The following is a 19,653-nucleotide window of genomic DNA, read 5'->3' on the forward strand; positions in this document are numbered from 1 at the left end:
GCCGCAGTCCTTTACAAACTGCTCTAGCATGAGTCTTCAACATGGGCTGAAGTTCTTCAGGAAAAATCCGCTCCAGCATGTGTCCCCCACAGGCTGCAGGTTCCTTCAGGGCACATCCACCTGCTCCAGCATCGGGTCCTCCCTGGGCTGTGGTGTGGGCATCTGCTCCGATGTGGTCCTCTACGGGCTGCAGGGAAATAAATACCTGCTTCATCATGGTCTCTCCATGGACTGTGGGGGAATCTCTGCTCCGACACCTGAAGCACCTCTTCCCTCTCCTTCACTGACCTTGAGTTTCATAGGATTTTTTCTCACACTTTTTTCCTCCCTCTTCTCTCTGCTGTTCTGCATTTTGCCCTTTCTTAAATAGTTGCCCAGAGGTGCTACCAGCTGGGCTGCGGGGCTCAGCCATGCCCTTGCAGGGGGGTGGCGGGAGCTGGCTGGAACCAGCTGTGTCCGGCACGGAGCAGCCCCTGACCATCTCCCACCCCTGGAGCCACCCTGCCCCCCAAAACCTTGCCACTTATACCCAGTACACACTCTGTGTGAGACAGCTGCCACCTTCACAAGTAGTTCATGCAGGTCCAGGAATATCGGTGCCCTCTTGGTACATCATGGGAGCTAAGAGGAACTTGGCTGCCTCCTGCGTTGCCTTTCTCACCAGGAGGCACGGCAGCCATTCCTGTCTGGGAGGCTGAGATCATGGCACTGCTTCCATAAAGTACTGTTTCTGGAAAGAGATAGCAGTGGTGAGCAGGGGGACCAGATCATCTTCTATCTCCGTGTGACCAGAGGTGCGTGCAAAACTTCTGTAGGTAAATAGCCTCCGTGAATACTTGAGCCAGGAACTTTCACCTTACAAAAACCTCCGTTCTCTTTCAGAGGGCCTGTTTCATGGCCTGTGGCCAGCTAGCACCATTTGGAGTCTGCCCCTGATTACTGTTGTTCAAAGAAAACCTGTTTGGAAATAGGGAAGACAGTGCCATTTTAAACAAACTATCACAGGCTATCAACAAGCACAGCAGAGGAGCAATGCTTCTTAAATGAAAGAGACATCTTGGGTACAAACAGCTCATTTTGGGCAGCTTATTAGACTTGCCTCCGTTATGCAGAGCATGAGAAAATCTTTGGCAAGCATTATGCTATCCTGCCCAGTCCCATGCATGATCCCACGCCTTCAGTCCTATACTGCATCCTCAGCAAAAGGACTTGCCAAGTATGATCAAACAGGTGAGGAACTTAAGAAATGACCCTTCTGAACTGAACCTGGACCTCAGCACAGAGCTCACCTGCTCCTCTCCAGGGTGTTCTGTGCAGCCATCCAATACAGGCTGAAACCAAGCTCGGTGAGTCAGATGATCTTTGGTAAGTCACTTGACATAAATGCTCATTCTTGTGGTGAGGAAATAAGCAAATAAGGTGTCGAAAATTATGTAAAATAAGCCTGGTTTAGGGCCATACACTGAAGTTAAGGAGAATAGCCATGGGGGGACAAAGCACCCCATTTCAAGGAGAGCTTTTCACAAGCCCGCGCACAAAAGAGAATTTCAGTCGTGAAGCATCAGTGCCACATATAAGACGCTAAGGAGCAATTCTACTATGCAATAAAGTAATTCCCACTTCACACTGCAGGCAAGATTTAAGTGCATACATGCATATAGCTGAAGTATCTTGGCCTTTCCTAGCATCCCAGAAGACTCAGGCACACGGTGTCCTACCTTGAAGCATTCAGTCAGATCAGCTGCTATGCTGGCAGTTTTAGTACTGTGGTGAGTTCACTTCAAATGCAACCATACTCTCTTCCTATTAAGCAGTATTACTACTATTTCTGTAACTACATCATCCAGAGTAGCATCTGCCTCCCCTGCTTCCTTCTCACACCTCTTCCTTCCCTATCTCATGTCACAGCTAGCAAAAGCACAAGATGTCACAACAGGGAAATACCTGCCTACAGTTCTCACCACATTTTTCTGGTTGCTTCACTCATTATTGTGAACAACAAATACAGGATTTTGCATGGATTTAGACATGAATACTGATTAACTGGCACTTAAGGATGAGACAAGGACCACTTGTTTCTGTGTTTGGAGGAGGCCCTAACCCAGGGTGGTATGCCAGTATTGATCATTGTCTCTTTCACAGCTGTGTGGCACTCTTGGCCCTTACTGGGCTAATATGAGACTGTCCATAATAGTAAATCAAATTATGCCAGAAAATATTCTCGGCCACATGAATTTGATCAGCAATTTTATAAAATATTGCAGAATGCTTGGCATAATTTTGCATGGGGCAAACACTTCTTTCTCAAAAAACTATTGGGCCTGGATCAGAAGTTAGCATGGGCCAGTAGGATCATTAACTGTCTGCTTCACTGGGTGGTCTGGGTCCATGGCTAGGATGATTCCTCATCCCATGTCCTGTGGTTTGCTCACTGTCAGCTAGAGAGAGGATAGATTTGTGTTTCTGGAAACCAAAGGAAGGAATTTTGGTTTTTGGAGCTGAATCAGGAAGTTATTAGGAGCTATGAGGGTTATTTGTTAGCCTGTTACAGAATAATTATGGCACCAGCTCTTGGGATTCTCTGGAGCTAAGTCCATTACCCATCCCAGAGCTGAGCAGGGCTTGTCGGAGCCTTTTAGGTAAGATTCACTGCTGCTGGGAAGGCTCTTCAAGACATTTTGCGGTAAAACAGACTCTCTTCAGAATTTTTCTTTTTGATAGTTACACCAAATTATCAGAATATTCTGAAATTGCAAAGCTTGCAGTGTAATTAAATCGCCAGGAGTGTTTTCTTTGATTTTAATTTTGTCGTTGTTCTGGAATGGGCTTTTTGTCTGTTGGAAGTTGTCTATGACATAATTAGCAAGTTAGATAAATGAGATTTTATTTATATACAAGAGGTCTCCAGTATCATTCAGCAGTGTTGATCATCAGACAAATTGTTGTGAAGGATAAAGTCTTGCTGACTAGTTGCTGTACATTGATCTACTGTACTGTGTTTTGGGGGTTTTGTTTGTTATTTAGTTATTTAGTGTAATTCAGTGACTGAAATAAACAACCACCTGTTGATGGGACTCTGAGTTGATGACCAGAACTTTAATAGAGACCTTTCTAGATATAGAAAGCTTAAGGCTTTTAAAGTTAAAAATAAAATCCAGGCTTCATTAAAATAAGTAGTAGAATACCTAACTTTTAAAATTGAAAAATCGCAGTGATTCTGTCAAAAAGAATATAAAAGGATTTATAAACAACTCCTACCTATACCACTGCAAATGAGTTCTTGCTTTAGGTTTAGTGTCAGCTAGCTTGGTGCTTTCCTGAGTTACTGCTAGCTCTGCAAAATCCCCTGTGATCCTTAGAAAGTTTCTTTCCCTCACCTCTGAGTTCTGCCTGTCTTTTTCCTGCTGCCCCCAGGGGCATCTCAGTCTCTTTTGTGAACTGCAGACTCCTATATCCTTGCTCTCTCTCTCTCTCTCTGACCCCATCTCACCTTACAGCATAAGTTGTTTGGTTTTTTTTTTTTCTCTGAGCATACTCAGCTATTGCTCAGGTAAAGATAAGGCAAAGATCTTCTCTCCCACAGGATCCTTCCTGACCCAGACTTCTCCAAAGAAAAAAATGCCACAGCTGAGAATAAGCAAATGAAACAGGTGAAGCCTGTCATAGTGTAGGTTTGCATCTCTCATAGGCTGGCTGTCTAACTATAATTTGGGTGGGATAAGAGGACAGCTAGGCAATTATGATTTCTGGAAATCTCACAACATACCAAATACCTTTTTTTCTGGCATCAGTACCCATCAGGATACTGTATTGTGGTCATGGAGCGGGCCGTGACCTGTAGCAGATGTTTTATTTTACATAAACACTTGGAGTCTCATCTACCTGGGCAAGAGCCACAGTAGCAGATAGTACAAGACTTACTGTGTGTTAGTATATTTTGTATCATGTATATCGTGTGTGTGTGTGTGTGTGTGTGTGTAATGAGAGCACTACACCTTCCATGAAAGCAGTTGAGCATATACAGTGGGAGCTTCTAAAATGATGAACAAGGCCATGACGGAGTAGTCCGTGAGTGAGTGAGGCAGAATAGGCAGGGAGCAGACTAAGAGGCTTGTGAACTTGCTTGCAGTCAAGTGGTGGAAGTAGCGTAGTCTGAGAGAGGCTGTGTAGTTTGTTGTGACTCAAAAAACCAAAGCAAGCTGCTACACTGAAAAGCAAATCTGCAGGAACACTGTGCGAGGAGGGAAATTTGTTCCTGAAACTTTTATTCTTGGCTTTCCCATGCAATGGATGTCAGTTTTCTCTACTTAAAAAAATTAAAAAAACATTCTAATGTAGTATTTTGTATTATGGTAAAATCTGGATTTAGAGATTTGAAAATACCTAAATTCATGTCTTTTGATATGTTCAAACTGCTGAAGAGGTAGCATAATTCCACTTTAGGAGTCTGATTGACTCATGGACCTGGCATAGTTGTCCACTCCCAGAGACAGTGGGATTCACCAACAGGCAGACTCTTCAGTGGAGAATTTAATGCCAAGTTTTTTATTCCAGTATTTTTATTTTAAAAAATTAGAAATTATCTTCTGTTCCAGCAAGTCACTGTGGTCATCTGTGAGTATGAACATAGATTTTTGTGGTCTACTGTATGTTTATAGTAGCTACAAAATATTGTAGCGAGCTACTACAGTCGGCACTTGGGTTAGACCCATACAAGCAAAGCGTAATCGTTCCTTGTGCTGACATCATCTAATGCTGTTCAGAAAGGACTCCAAATGAAAACATGCTGAAACTTCAGAATTCAGGGTAAAATTCTGAGACCTCAGCACTGAACTGGCAGAGATTTGTTATGGACAAAATGAGCTTTTGTTGAATTAAGTTCTGTTTTGCTAAATCTTCAAGATATGTGGGATACATATAAAAATATGTAACTAAGAATGACTTTTTTACTTTTGTGATATTAAACTTGACAGAACTATTAATGTGAAAGTATTTACAGGCAATTTCAGGTGACTTCTTCAGATGGAAAAAATGAGTTTTCAGTGGTGATGAACATAATGCTGTGAAGTTGATTTTATATGCTTTATTGATAAGACCAAGTGCTGCCTGACAGTAATTGTATATTATTGGTACTATCTATTAACATTTTACATTTAAGCAGAAGTTACACTATGATGTGACTTTGTGCTGTTTCCATTATTGTATGTTACAAAAGTAATAAGCTTTCATGGAGTCACTTTAACTACTAAAGCAGAATCATGATGCATAACTGCTGAAGGAAGAGACCACACTACATCTTGAAGTATGTAACTGTGTAATCTTAACATATTAACATAGTATCAACATTTCAAGATGACTGCTTTTAATTTCTCAGTTTGAGAAAGGATATAATTTTTGAAAGTAATTGACATTTTAAGAAAAAGATATATCCATTAATAAAGTGTATGTATCTGTACAGTTAGTACTTGCCTGAGAGTTTCTTATTAGCTTTGTTTATAAATGCCGTCCACGGTTATACTAAAGTGAGACTTTCAAGACTTATTAGGAAAGTTATTTATTAAATTAATGGGACTTGTGTAACTAAATTTCTTACTTGGTTTTGAATATCTTCTTCTCAGTGAAAAAAGGCTTAATCCTGCAAACAGTGAAGCATACAAGTAGTTCCCATGAGCACAGCCTCTACAAAATGACATCTAGCTACCTTGTTTCTTTCTAGACATAAAGTAAAGCATATGGACATTTTATTGGCTGTCATCCTAAAATGCAAGTAGTACTTCTGGCTTGGTTTGGTGATTTATGTTAAAAATGCTTCCTGTGATTTACAGCTGGAATAGATATTTCCTGATATATATATATTTTTTTTTTTTTTTTTTTAACATAAGCTATTATATTTCATGGTCTGATTTCCAGGTTCCCCTGGACCATCCAGTGATCACAGCAGTGGAGCTTCATCACCTCTCTTTGACAGTGGCTTACACTTAAATGGAAACTCAACTAACACTGTAAGCAAATGAATAATAAAAACATGGTGTAAGCGATGTAAATTCTCTTTCCATTACAAGCTTCAAAATGCTAGTGTAGGACTGTAAGACTACCCTAATTTTGTTGTTGTTGTTTGCTTGTTTGTTTGTTTGTTTGGCTGATTTTTAAGTGCATATACTGTAAAATTCTGTACTTACAAAGTAATCAACATGGGGCCCTGGGCTGCTAGGTTCTTACTCTGAGGCAACTGAGAAGCTTGTAGGAGTGAGCACAGTAAGATTTAACCATTGTTTAGGCATGAATTCATGTGAACTTTTGTCATACTTTGTTGAATTTTAGTATTGTACTATTGAATTTAGTCCAGCCAGAGATGGTGAAATGCACAAGAAAATCAGAAAATAATGTAATGTTAAATTATTTAAGCAAACTTTCATGATAGGAAAGAAAGGGAGAAAAAGAGAAAGAAGTAAAATGGGAAAGCAGACTTAGAGAAAAAAAAAGGACTGTTTCTTTAATCTAGAGGATATTCGGTTCTTTTTTCTGTCATGAACAGCTATGATTGAATTAATTGCAGCATTGTGGGGAAAAAAAATAATAATTCCTTTCTCCAGGAAAAAATACTAGTCACCAAAGCCAAAGAGGATAGGATGTCTTAGTAGGCAACAGTGTTGCTCTTTTAAAATTGAAGACTGAAGGCATAAATACTAGCTGTACAAGGACATGGACCTTCATGTTCAAAACTTATTTAGCTCCTAACAAAGTGCAGCTGTAGTCTTTCAGTTGGTTATTAAATTTTACAGACGGACTGCCCAGTGTATGAAGTGAAGGCTTCTCCTCTCCTCTGTTTTTCCTTTTTCTTTCCTACTCAGCCAGAGAAGTCAGTGTCTGCTGCTCACTGTACTTCTCCCAAGCTTTGGACTTTTTTGAACACTGTCTCTCTAAACTAATCCTTAAGGCTCATTTTCATCTGATAAATACTTATATATGATAATATAAATATATTATATACATATGTTAAATAAATAAATAGAAATATGCTTTTCTGTGCTGATACCTGTTCCTTAGTGCTTGGGATCCAAACTGAGCATAAATACATATGGTTTCATGTTTATTTGTTTTTAATTATCCAGATAATTATAACCTTTTATTACCTTGTATTGTCATCTTATTAAAAAACCCCAGTCTGTCCTTAGGGTCCAGCATTCTGCAATGCCTGTCTACCAGGTACTCTGCAGACAAAGTCCTTTCTGCAAAGAGCTTACATTGTAAGAGGGCTATGGTCAGATGATTGTCTGTGATTGCATTAGCATGTTTTAGTAAATTAATGCCTATTAAGTGCTAGACTGAGTGTGCCATAATAACTTTCAATAACCGTTATGACTGTACTGTGGGAATTGCACACTTTGAATTCTACGCATTATAAAAACATAAATAAATGGCTGGAGTTTTGTAGACTTGTAACAGAGAAATTCAGAGTTAGTTGCCAAGGTAGCACACAAAAGGCTGTGCATAAGCTTGTAATGTAAGTGGCAAAACAGAAAGTAAAAAAAAGGGAAATACTAAGGTACTGGCTTGCTTTTATATAGCACTCAATTTTTCTGAAGCTTGACATAAAGTCACATGAGGAGCTATGTACACGCAAGACAGTATGACCTAGAAGAGAAATAAAGCAAAACCATCTACCTTATATCTAGCCTAGTAAAAAAGCCATGATCTCCTTTCATAGGAAAGAAAAGGAAAGACGGGCAGATTCTTATTGTGAAATGCAAAAGCAAGGTTCTAAGTATTCTGGGCAGGAGTGACTGGCTTTTGAGAGGTTCTGCTGGAGGTGTGTGGTCTAACTTTTATCAAACTAAGCTGTGAGTGTAACTGAACTGTGATCAGATCTTCAAAAGTAGTTATAAATGTTTTTCCATTAGCAGCTACTGAGTGCTTCTACTTTTTTTAATTGGTTATTTTCGTTTTTACGGTAAAGGAAGAGCAGAACGGACATTTCCTAAAATGGTATTGCCCAGTAAGGCTAAAGATATTTAAATCCCTTTTTAATGTCACCTTGGTAGGGGAGATCTGACTCACTTTGAATATTGCATCTTGTAAGTTTGTGTTGCAGTTGTATGTACCTTCCTAACCACAGTCAGATCCGTGCCATATTAGACAATGCACATATATTTATAAGTGGAATGTGCTCCAAAAAGCGCACAGTGTAAAGGAAAGGACAGGAATGAAAGGTAAGGAATTACTATTATGCCAGTTTTACCAAGCTGTCATCCAGTATGTCTGTTCTGAAAAACAATGGTATAGAGACACTTAAGCTAGCTTGGATCACATAGACAGTAGTTTAGCCATGTTAATAACAAGCTGCTTCTGCCTAATACGATTATACCATTTTTGCCTAATGTGATTATACCATTTTCAGTTCTGGTTCTAGCTTGCCTCTGTTAGACATATCTTTATCGCCTCTGCTGTGAAGCATCTGTTATATGTGATGTGATATCATCTTCAGGATCTATATACATCCTCCCTATAATATCAGAGCAGTTTGCATTATGGCACTTTAACAGGGTTCTCTGGAACACAGAGCAATGAGCTGAAGTGTTCTCTTCACGCCTAATTATTTTGTGCTTGGGTACAGTGACAAATGCTATAGAGATTGGTAGTGGCAGATACATTCATATGTATCTTATAGGTGGTTTATTAAACACCATGTGAAGTTTCTGAGGGGAACATAAAACATTCAGAGGAGGTGGTCTCTAGGCTAGTGATTACAGGTTGTTTACCTGAAGGTTTCTAACTACAAAACAATGAAGACAATACTGTAGAGATACTCTTATAGATGTCCAAATATCCTAGATGTCCAGGCCAGCTCTCTGGAGAAACTGGGGGTAAAAAAAAAAAAAAAAAAGAAAGAAAGAAAAAGAGAGAGACCAGAAATAAAACAAATTCCTGTTTAAGACACCATTGAATAATATGATAGTTACAATGCAAAGGGAAAATGTAGTAGCTTTTCATCTGTTTGGAAATCCAGCTTTTCTGAATTGTCCAAAAGTGATGTTCTAATAAGTGAAGTGAGACCAGAGTAAATGATGATTTTCTGTGTGTTCAAGTAATTTAAGAACTCTAATTTTGATACTGTGTGTTTAGTTGAGTTGGTTACATGAAACTAAACAGGCACTTAAAATTTTCTAAATTGCATTAAAATATTTTTTCCTTGGTGGCTTTATTTCATCTGTTAAATTAGAAAGTTTTGCTTTTAAAAAGACATTGCCTACTTCATCACCAAGTACATTTTTTAAAAAAGGAAAAATACAGATGCTTAACTCTTGGTGGGACCGGTAGGATGCTAAATCTTTATTGTCTATGGTAGTCCTGGTTCCAGAGTGAGAGAATGGTGACTCAATCCCAAAAAAAGGCAAAAAGGGAAAAGGATCCAAGAAAAGTGGGTGGACATCCTTCTTACTGAGATTAAAAGCTATTCTGATGGATACTTCAATGGAGTGTGTGACCAGACCATTGAGTTGAGATTGAATTGCTGCCCTACATCTGAAAGCTTCAGTATTTTTTTTTATTTTGAATGTTCCTGTAGTGTCTCTCAATTCAGTATAAACACACTATTGATCATTCTTAAGTTTTATTTTATTCTTCATTTTTATCATCCTGTAGCTCACTTTAAAGAATAAAAGTTTCAGGATTTCAGATCAATACCTTTTCTATTAGAATGGTTTAGCATGTGATATCAATAGACTCTGCCAACTCTTGATCTGAAAATCCATGATTTTCTCACTGAATATGAAAGCAATGTAACTTTAAACTGACTTCCAATTCACAGTGTATCCTTTGGTAATGTATATGCTTAAAATGTAATTAATGTAATAAATACAAAAAATAGCTCTCTTAGAGATACAGCACTGGTTACTCTCAGGAAAGTAATCATCACCATGTCTTGCATTTATTTGCTGAAGAGAAACTTAAAATAGATGAACACAGCTAGCTACACTTAAATATTTTGGTCTGCTGCTGTGCTGAGGACCTTTATGAAATAAGATAAACACACTGCAAATAAGTGTGCTTCTTTTTTGCAGTTAATAAAATATGAAGTATCTGTCACCTTTCCACCTACAGGGAAAAATAATCCAAGTTTTCTGTTTCTGATTACACCTCTCAGAAATCATAGCAGTAGAAGCTGGAAAAAGCCTACTAAATAACACCTTCCTACTCCACTACTATAGAATTGTTAAGGAAATGCTTCTGATATTGAGTATTGAAATTGTTTGATTTAGATTTAGCTGTTCAAAAGTGCTGTGTTTTTCTAATTCTGATTAGAGTTGATTGGGACTTTCACTATGACATTAATGAACTGAATAAAAGGTATCTTTAAAAGTCTTATCTTTTAGTTGTATTGATCCCCACTGTCACTGCTAATCCTTTCAGTAGACATTTCTTTTAGTATTTAACATCTGATCAGGTTGGTCATTTCTTCTGCACAGAAATTAAAACCTTGTTTAATTTCTTAATTTCCCACTAAAGTTTAAGTCAAATACAGTTTTAGGATGTTTTTTTTTTTTTTTTTTTTAACTTAGAGCCTTAACAAAAGTTGCTGAAAGGAAATACAGCATTGGAAATAGAAAGAAAGACTTACTAGCTGCTAAATAAATGAACACTGAACAACATTTGCTGCATTATGGTATCTAATACTAGTTTAAACAGTATTCACTTAAAACACTGAAAATTAACCTGATATTCACACACCTTCAAAGAAGGTGGCTTCAATTTTTTAAGTGGGACTGGCCTAAATCCAAATCTGTTTCCACTGGAAAAGAAGTCAAAGACCAAGAAAGGTCAGATAAAAGATTATGACTTCGTTATTTATCTTTCAGAAAAAAGATAGGATCACAATGCAGGATCACAATGGAACTAATATGCCAAGTAGAAAACAGTAACTTGCATTTGTTAGGTATCTAGTTTCATTTTTTAATTATACTTATTCTTCCCATACACAGCCCTTTCATGTGAATGCTTTGTCTCTTATAGTTCTTATGAATTTGTTCATTTTAGTTTGCAGCAGCAGCAAAAAGAAAATGGCTTAGGAGATAAAGCCCAGTTTATTACTTTTTTTAATAATTTCTGATAGATATTGGGTCATTTTCTTTATGCATTTCCTTTTATTTTTATTTTTTTTTAATTACACTTGCAATTAAAATACTTTGAGTCCCTTTACTTACTTGAAGGATTGGAGGGAGCAATTCATCAAACTAATCACCAGGAATCTGCTTTAGGGAGAGTTGTATTGCTCTGTAGGTTGTGCTGAGCGTATCGAGTACCTCTCATCAGCACAGATGGACAAAGGAGTTTTGGGAAGTGGTGTTATTAATGAATGATGCTCTTCTGTTTGGCCTGTGATATTCACAAGCGCAGAATGAGAGCTGTGGAGAAATTAAATTTACATTTGATTCTTGGACAAAATCACCTCTCTTTTTTCTCTTACTATCTGTTCTCCTGCCTATGACTACAAAGCTGCAAAATGGACCACTTCAGGTCAGAGCTAGATTATAAAGAGAGGTTAGAAATTTGAAATTCTGTTGTATGAGTAGATGAAATTATGACCATTTCTCACCTGTTGCCAACATGGTGAACAGAAAGAGCAGCCATCTTTCATGTGTTTTAGCAGGCAGTATCAAAAGTCCTTGGTTAGAGGGAAATGTGGTAACATTATGAGATTGAAGACTAAATGAGGAAGCTGAAGTGTTAGAAGAAATGAAAGCAAGCCTTTTCTTTTTCTTTTCTTTTCTTTTCTTTTCTTTTCTTTTCTTTTCTTTTTTTTTTTTTTTTTTTTTTAACTGGAAAGTTCCATCTACTGTTGCCCCAAGTTAGTGTTCAATTACTGTTCCAAATACTGTGCCCTGGTAATGATCAGCGTGGAACCAGAGGGGCATACAGTGATGACCTGTTTCCAGATTTGATGTTAGCATAGATGAACTCCAGCAGTTCAGGTACATGCTGTAAATGGCATATAGTGAAAAATGGTAGTAAAACTGAGGCAACGAGTTTTCCCACAAAGTTGCATCCAGTGTCATTCCACTAGTTCCTGCAACAAATTGACACTTACTGAGCTCCTAGTTAGTGATACAAGGAAGAGGCAAGCCTCAGATTTGTCCTGAGGGGTGTGCAGACTGTGTGGAGTTCAAAGAATTTCCCTAACCTTGAGGTAATTTTTCTAAGCAAGGACAGCACACCCCATTTGGGGATATAAAAGGCTACCAAAAGCTGTCTGTAACAGCTGAAGTTTGGGTACACTTGCATTTATACTGTAACACCATAGTAATCTCAACATTATATTTTGTTCTATTCTTTTCCTTACATACCCTTAATGTTGAGTTTTGATTTCTGACTGCTGTTACAGTTTGAGAAGAGTCATAATTACTTCCTGCTTTTTGTGCTGAGACTTAATATAAACTACTCTGGCCCCTGTCCTCTACCCCCAAAGGAAGAATATATCTGGAAAGATGTTCCAGGCAAGGTTGTTGAGGTTACTCAGGAACCAATTACATACTAGCCTGAGGGAAACAAATTAAAGAAAAAGGTGCAAGATTCTGTCAAATAGTCCATATGTATTCTCTAAAAATATCTTAGTCAGGCTTGTACCTTATTGGTTCATTAAAAAAAAAAAATATAATAGCACCTAGGAGCAGAGCTATAATGAAATATTCATTAATATTTCCATTGTAAATCACTTCTAGAGAAACTTACATAATTGAAACATTTTTAATTTGTTCCTCACTGGTAGAATAGTAATCCCATTGATTTAAATGCATAGCTACTGCAGTGAATAGGGCAGTGTAAGTCCCTAACATGTACTGCCATACAGACTTTCCATGTAAACATCACATATAGGTGCTCAGTGTCTGCAAACTATCCATTAATTAAAAAGCATTAAATGTCTTCAAGAACAGTCATTAAATTTCAAAAGCATGCATGTGATGCAGCATTAGAATTAAAATGGTGTTTCTTTTCTGTGCTGGAAAGGGAGTGGTAGTATCCTTGTTTCATATGCTGTTTCACCTTCCTCCCATTTAATTAAACAAAGTCTGTCAATTAAAATAATGTAGAATAGAGCTGTATAATTAAAAGTTGCTGCTTTCATTGAATTTTAAAGACATCAAATTACTTGTCCAAATTGTTACTTCGTCTGGAAGAGCTTGTTTCCTGTATGGAAGCCTTTATCTATTAAATGGTTTGGTGATGCATACTTTACCAGATAATTACTGTCTTCTTAAAGCTGTCACAGAATTGTGCACCTGCATGTAAGAATTCCATTAAAAATAAATACACACAGACCTTCTCCTGAATTGATGCTGCATCAAAGGAATGCACAGGTATTTTGATATCATCATTAAATCCCTCAGAATTCTGAGACAAGTCGAATGCTCTAATTGACTCCTATTTACAGTAGATATCTCAATAATGTGCTGCTTTAGCTGGGCATCACAAGAGTTTCACTCATGTCTCTACTCCCGGCTGAACACTTGTTAATTTTGTTGTTCAATGATTAAAGTAAGCTAATGTAAGAATCTTTTACTGCTAAATGGAGCGGTCTTGTTTTCTTCTCCAACCAGTCTGCAGCCTCTGTTTCCTATCTGTCCCTGGAATAAGTATTAGCAAATTCTCAGCCACACATTGGTCAGATCAGTTATTTGATCCACTGAAAACGAATCCAACCTATATATATATATATATATATATATATATAAAAATATATATTTCAGTCACAGACCTGACTGGAAACTATATAGAGAGCTCATCCAACTGTGAGTTGAATGGTTTCTCCTGCTGTTGCAAGAAATTATGTAACTCTAATTTTCTTCCTCCAGAATAAGTGTAAGACAATTCTGCCTAGTTTGAAAAGTATATTATATTGAGGGCTTTCCTTTGAGTATGCTGTAGTATTTTTAGTAATGGAGTTTTGACAAGATGCACTCCAGTTTGCACCGAAAGTCAGGATTTGCTAATCTAAAAGTTTTTACCAAAATCCATTAAAATGTATTGGCCAATGTTTTCAGTTATGGATATTAAGCTATGCCAACCCACTTTTTAGCATTTCAGAGTTCAAGGACTGCCTGGACAATGCTCTTAGTCATATGATTTAGTTTTAGGTAGTCCTGCAAGGAGCAGGGAGTTGGACTTGATGATCCATGTAGGTCCCTTCCAACTTAAGATAGTCTATGATTCTACAATTCTATGATTTCAATCTCAGAGGTTTTTTTACTAGGAAAAATTTTAATATATAAATATAAAATGTATTAATGTTGCTAGCATTTTCATATACATATTTTACAGAAAAATATTTTATATTCTTCTCAGAAATTCTCAGCAATGCTTACTAAAGCAGAAATAGCAAAAATACCTTGAGAGATAAATAACAGCATCATCATAATCATCTCTTTTTGAACCAGTATCAACAAAGACGGTAATCTAGAATTAGTCATGCCTCTTACATATACATGTGCTTGGTAGAAATACCAGTTTATGGAACAGGCTCAAGACTTAAGGATACACTTTGAAATAATAAATTCTCTAAAGCAAAAAATGGATAAATTCTGAATGATCAGTAAAAGGTTGTATTTTTTTCTAATGGGTATCACTCTTGATTCTTATTTCACAGAATCATAGAATCACAGAATCATTTAGGTTGGAAAATACCCTTAAGGCCATTGAGTCCAACTCGATGTTAACCTAACACTGACAAGTCCATCACTAAACCGTGTCCCTAAGCACCACATCTACAGGTCTTTTAAATACCTCCAGGGATGGTGACTCAACCTCTCCCCTGGGCAGCCTGTTCCAATGACTGACAACCCTTTCAGTGAAGAAATTTTTCCTAATATCCAATATAAGCCTCCCCTGGTGCAACTTGAGGCCATTTCCTCTCATCCTATCACTTTTGACTCGGGAGAAGAGACCAACCCCGACCTCACTACAACCCCCTTTCAGGCAGTTGTAGAGAGCGATGAGGTCTCCCCTCAACCTCCTTTTCTCCAGGCTAAACAACCCCAGTTCCCTCAGCTGCTCCTCATAAGACTTGTGCTCCAGGCCCCTCACCAGCTTCGTTGCCCTTCTCTGGACACGCTCCAGCACCTCAGTGTCTTTCCTGTAGTGAGGGGCCCAAAACTGAACACAGGACTTGAGGTGCGGCCTCACCAGTGCCGAGTACAGGGGAACGATCACCTCCCTCATCCTGCTGGCCACACTATTTCTGATGCAGGCCAGGATGCCGTTGGCCTTCTTGGCCACCTGGGCACACTGCTGGCTGGTATTCAGCCAGTTGTTGACCAATACACCCAGGTTGTTTTCCTCCAGGCAGCTTTCCAGCCACTCCTCTCCAAGCCTGTAGTGCTGCATGGGGTTGTTGTGACCCAAGTGCAGGACCCAGCACTTGGCCTTGTTGAACCTCATACAGTTGTCCTCGGCCCATCAATCCAGCCTGCCCAGATCCCTCTGTAAAGCCTTCCTACCCTCCAGCAGATCAACCCTCCCTCCCGACTTGGTGTTGTCTGCAAACTTACTGAGGTGTCCTTGATCCCCTTGTCCAGATCATTGATAAAGATATTAAACAGAACTGGTCCCAGTACTGAGCCCTGGGAAACACCACTTTGTGACCGGCCACCAACTGGATTTAACTCCATTCACCGCCACTCTTTGCTTAATTGTGGTATGAGAATGTTTGCAATATATACATTGCTGCTCCATGTATAGTCCTTCATCTACATCCACTATGAAGACTTTGCAAGACTTGCCTTTCTGCAAACCAGATAGTATTTGTAATATGAGATGAAAAGTGTATTTAAAAGCAAGCTTAATCATGCTGAGTAATATGACCCTGAGTATTTCTGACTCCAAAAGTAAATTAACCCAGCTTCAACCTGCCTGAAGCCTATGTTTAACAGAAGAGCAATATGTCAACCTAAAATATCACTGTGGCTGCTTTCAAGGTGCAGCCCTAGCAGAAATTGCAAATTAAATTACTAGGGAGGATTCAGAAACACTTCCTTCTGAGGGCATGACATTTTTCTTGCAGAGATTTAGAATCAATGACAGTTTAAAAAAAAACAAGGTAAAATAACTGAGTTTCCCAAGCTCCACAAATCGTATGTCACAGAAAGATGAAAAATTGACAGTCCCAGCCAGCTGTGATCTTCTGCCTTGCTTCCTATGTTCTTAGTGGAAACTTAATTATAGAGACATGTCTGATTAGGTCTCCCACTTAGTGGAAGACTTTCTGGACTCATTCTACTTCTGGGAAGAATTCTTCCTTGCCCCATAATGAGTTGTTATATACTTGTTTAAAAAAACAACAAAGCACTTGCCTACATTGTCCTTCATAGGTCAATGATTGCTAATGGGATACAGAATCAGACCCTCCTCCAGGTCAACAGTACACAGCTGTCCCAGGTGGGTAGTGATTATGTGTCATTACAACCTGATTCTTGTTCAGTGTTCTGTCAAAAATGAGATTTTTGTGTTCAATCCATTTCTTAATGGACAGGTGTTACAAACAAATTGGCATTAATTGGCAACATTGTTGGCGGTCTCAGCAGAAAGCCAAAGGTGTGAAATGAACCAGAGGATAAAAGCTGTGATTGCAGAGATGATCTCTAAACAGCCAAATTTTTTTAGTGCTTTGGAGGAACAGTGTGGAGAGTTTTCAACATGAGCAGCAGCAGCTGTTTAGTAGACAGAAGGCGTGAAGGTCAGCCAGCTCAGAACACTGGGTCAGACCAAAGGACCATCTAGCCAAATAGCTTGTTCCCAGCAGATGCCCTCAAGAGAATACAAAAACAGAGGAAAAATGTAAAATTATTTATAGGGTATATTTCCTGCATCTCCAGTGATTTCTAGCATAGGGGCTTCCTGAGCCAGGTTTTGTTTTATAGAGAAATACATTCTTTCTTTGTTTTTTTCCTACTGTCTTTTACTTCTAATCGATACCCCTGCTTCTTATATGAAAAGGGCAAGTGAACCACTGTTTCCTAATCCCTTTCTCTTAATTATTTTTTTACATACCTTTGTCATACAATTCCTTCAACTGCTTTTTTTCCAGACTAATTAATCTTTGTTTACTTAATTGTTATTTGCATGGAAACGATTCCATTCCTTTCAACATCTGCTTTTCCCACAACAGCAAGATCTTATTTTTGAGTATTAATCACCTGTTCATATCCCATTACAGTATGGAGAACGTTAATATTGTCTTTCCTCATGTGCATTACTATACATTTATCTACTGTATTTTTAGCAGTCCTTTTATCTTTCAGTCATTCAGTATCATGAGCTTCTTCTGCAGCTGTTTGCAGTTTCATTTTCTTTTTATCGTTCTTCGTTACTTGTTGTGCATAGTAAACTTTGTCAGTCTGGTGTTCACCATCTTGTCCAGATCATTCATCAATATGCTGAACAGCATATGTAACTGTGGGAGCCCACTGGTAGTGCCCCTCTGCAGTGACAACTGTTTCTTAACTGCTGTGTTTTGCTTGCTATATTTTAGCTAATTATTAATTTGTGTGAGGATTTCGCCTTATTTCAAAGAAAATTAGTTAAGAAACCCAAGTATGCCTTAGTAATTGCTTCTCTCATATTAATAGTTTGGACAACTCTAAAAGATTTGTGTGGTGTGACATCTGTTTCCAAAAGTTGTATTGACTTGCTTCTTCTCCAGTTTTTTTTTTTCTTCTCCAGATAATTATTTTTATCTGTGTTTTGAAGGGGATACATCAAAGAATCTGTCTCAGATTGAAATGTTAATAGATTATAGGGCAAACTGAACAAAAAGAACTGCTGGTCCTATGATAGTGTTTCATTTCTATGCACTGGTCTTAGGGCCACATGTATCCCTTCTTTTGTCCTTAAGAAGATAGAGGGGGGTCAGTCCAACTTTACGCTCTACCATAAACTGATTAGTAGAGTATGGCTTAGTAAGAAACTGACATTTGAAACTTGGACCAATTTGACCCCTTTGTATCCTTTCCCTGTCCTTGCTTGTTAACGTTCAGGTCATGCAGTAGGGTTTCTGCAGGTATAAGTGGTTCAGAATGTTGTGTGGGGTGGGGGAGCCATAAATTACTCTTTCTAGTGGGTTTTTCAAATATGAAACTTTGAATTTGTCTGGAGAAGCCACATTTTCTTTAGCAGTTTACATTAGTCGTAACACTTTACCATTTTGGCAGGAATATTTCTATACAGTAGTAAAGCAACTTTGGGGTTAATAGATTTTGACCAAGTGGTTTTGGCCATTTTTTCCCCTTCAATTCATGAATCTAATGAATAGCTGTGATGTAGATTTCCTAAAATTCTGATCTTTACTTATATTGAGATATTTTTTTCTTTACAGTGGTATCCTGCTAAAGCATTTGATTAAACTGTAAGGGACCAAATGGAAACATTAAATTGTCACAGTGACCCACTCATGATTTTTTTTTGCTGCCAAATGCTCTTAAATTGCCTAGAATATTATGGAATATTGTTCAACAGCCTGCTAAGAGAAGTACAGCTAATAGTTCACAAGAAAAAGGCAGATTTTTATGTTTAAATTGTCTAGATGTTTTCTGTATCTTGAGGGTTAAGAGGATGAGAACAATAAGTGAAGGTGCTGTGGGAATTTTTATGTTCCTTTATTTTCTGATTCTTGGATTTAAATTCAGTGATCATTTTCAAGCATTTATGTTTGACTGTAATAAGCTACCTTCTGCTTTATTCTTAGACATTTCAGTTTCCAGACAGGCACGTTAGATTATGTTGATCATTTTCAACTTCAGATTGCATGTGGTTCTGTCAATTATTTTCATTTGTACAGATTCTAAAATATGCATCAGATTCTTCACTATGATATTATTAAATTTATACTAAGCTTTGGAGACACCTTAGCCTTTTGTGGCTAATTCTATGAAATAGAATTAGTCTATGGACTTGATTATGAAATATTCATACTGCAACAACACCAGGAGATCTCAATCAAATGAAAGCTGGATTGTTCCAGGGATTGCAAGTACTCTAAATGAAATTCCTTTCCCCAAAGAGATTGCAGTCTGTAAGATTCTTTAGTGTTGCCAACTCTGGCAATTTCATTACAAATTTTTCATTTACTAGAAAAGTGTCCCTCAATCACTAACTCTCAGTCATCCTGTTAGAATGTGAAACTCACTATTTTGATTTATTTAAAGAAGTAAAGAGAAAGATCAGCCCTTGCTGACTGTAAGAGTGAGCTTTAGGAGGGAAAAAAATTAACCCTAAATCCTTATGAGCAAGAAAAAGAAATATAAATAGAACAATTCCCAGAATGCTCTTTATTTTGAATAAGTTTTACAGCTTTTGAACACCTGGGCATAACAGAGCCAAAGCTGGGCCATTCCATGGTTTATTTGCTTTTGTAAGTACTACTCAGTGCATATTTACAGCTTGTATAAAAATAACCAACTTTCAACTCCCTTCTCTACCTGAAAGTTCTCTGTAGAATGTGGGACAAATAATTTTGGTTCAGAGACACCACAAATGCCTAACTTTGACCTAAATATATATGTCTGTGAATCCTTCTGAGCTGCCTCTCTGTAAACAGTGTTGCTACCTTTATAAAAGAGTGAAATGCTCAGCTGTCATGGTAGTGTGGAGATATAAATACTAATAAAA

General features: G+C 37.9%; 1 protein-coding gene across 1 annotated transcript in view; it reads left to right on the forward strand.

The window, feature by feature from the left end:
• The window catches only part of SNTG2 (syntrophin gamma 2), a 304,975-nt gene that overhangs the window by 202,461 nt on the left and 82,861 nt on the right, over positions 1–19,653 (forward strand). Inside the window, exon 8 of the mRNA XM_049818624.1 lies at positions 5,911–6,002. Within this exon, the coding sequence (XP_049674581.1) occupies positions 5,911–6,002 (92 nt within the window). The remainder of the gene's footprint in view (positions 1–5,910; positions 6,003–19,653) is intronic.

The sequence above is a fragment of the Accipiter gentilis genome, chromosome 16 (assembly GCF_929443795.1).
Source record: "Accipiter gentilis chromosome 16, bAccGen1.1, whole genome shotgun sequence".
NCBI lineage: Eukaryota > Metazoa > Chordata > Aves > Accipitriformes > Accipitridae > Astur > Astur gentilis.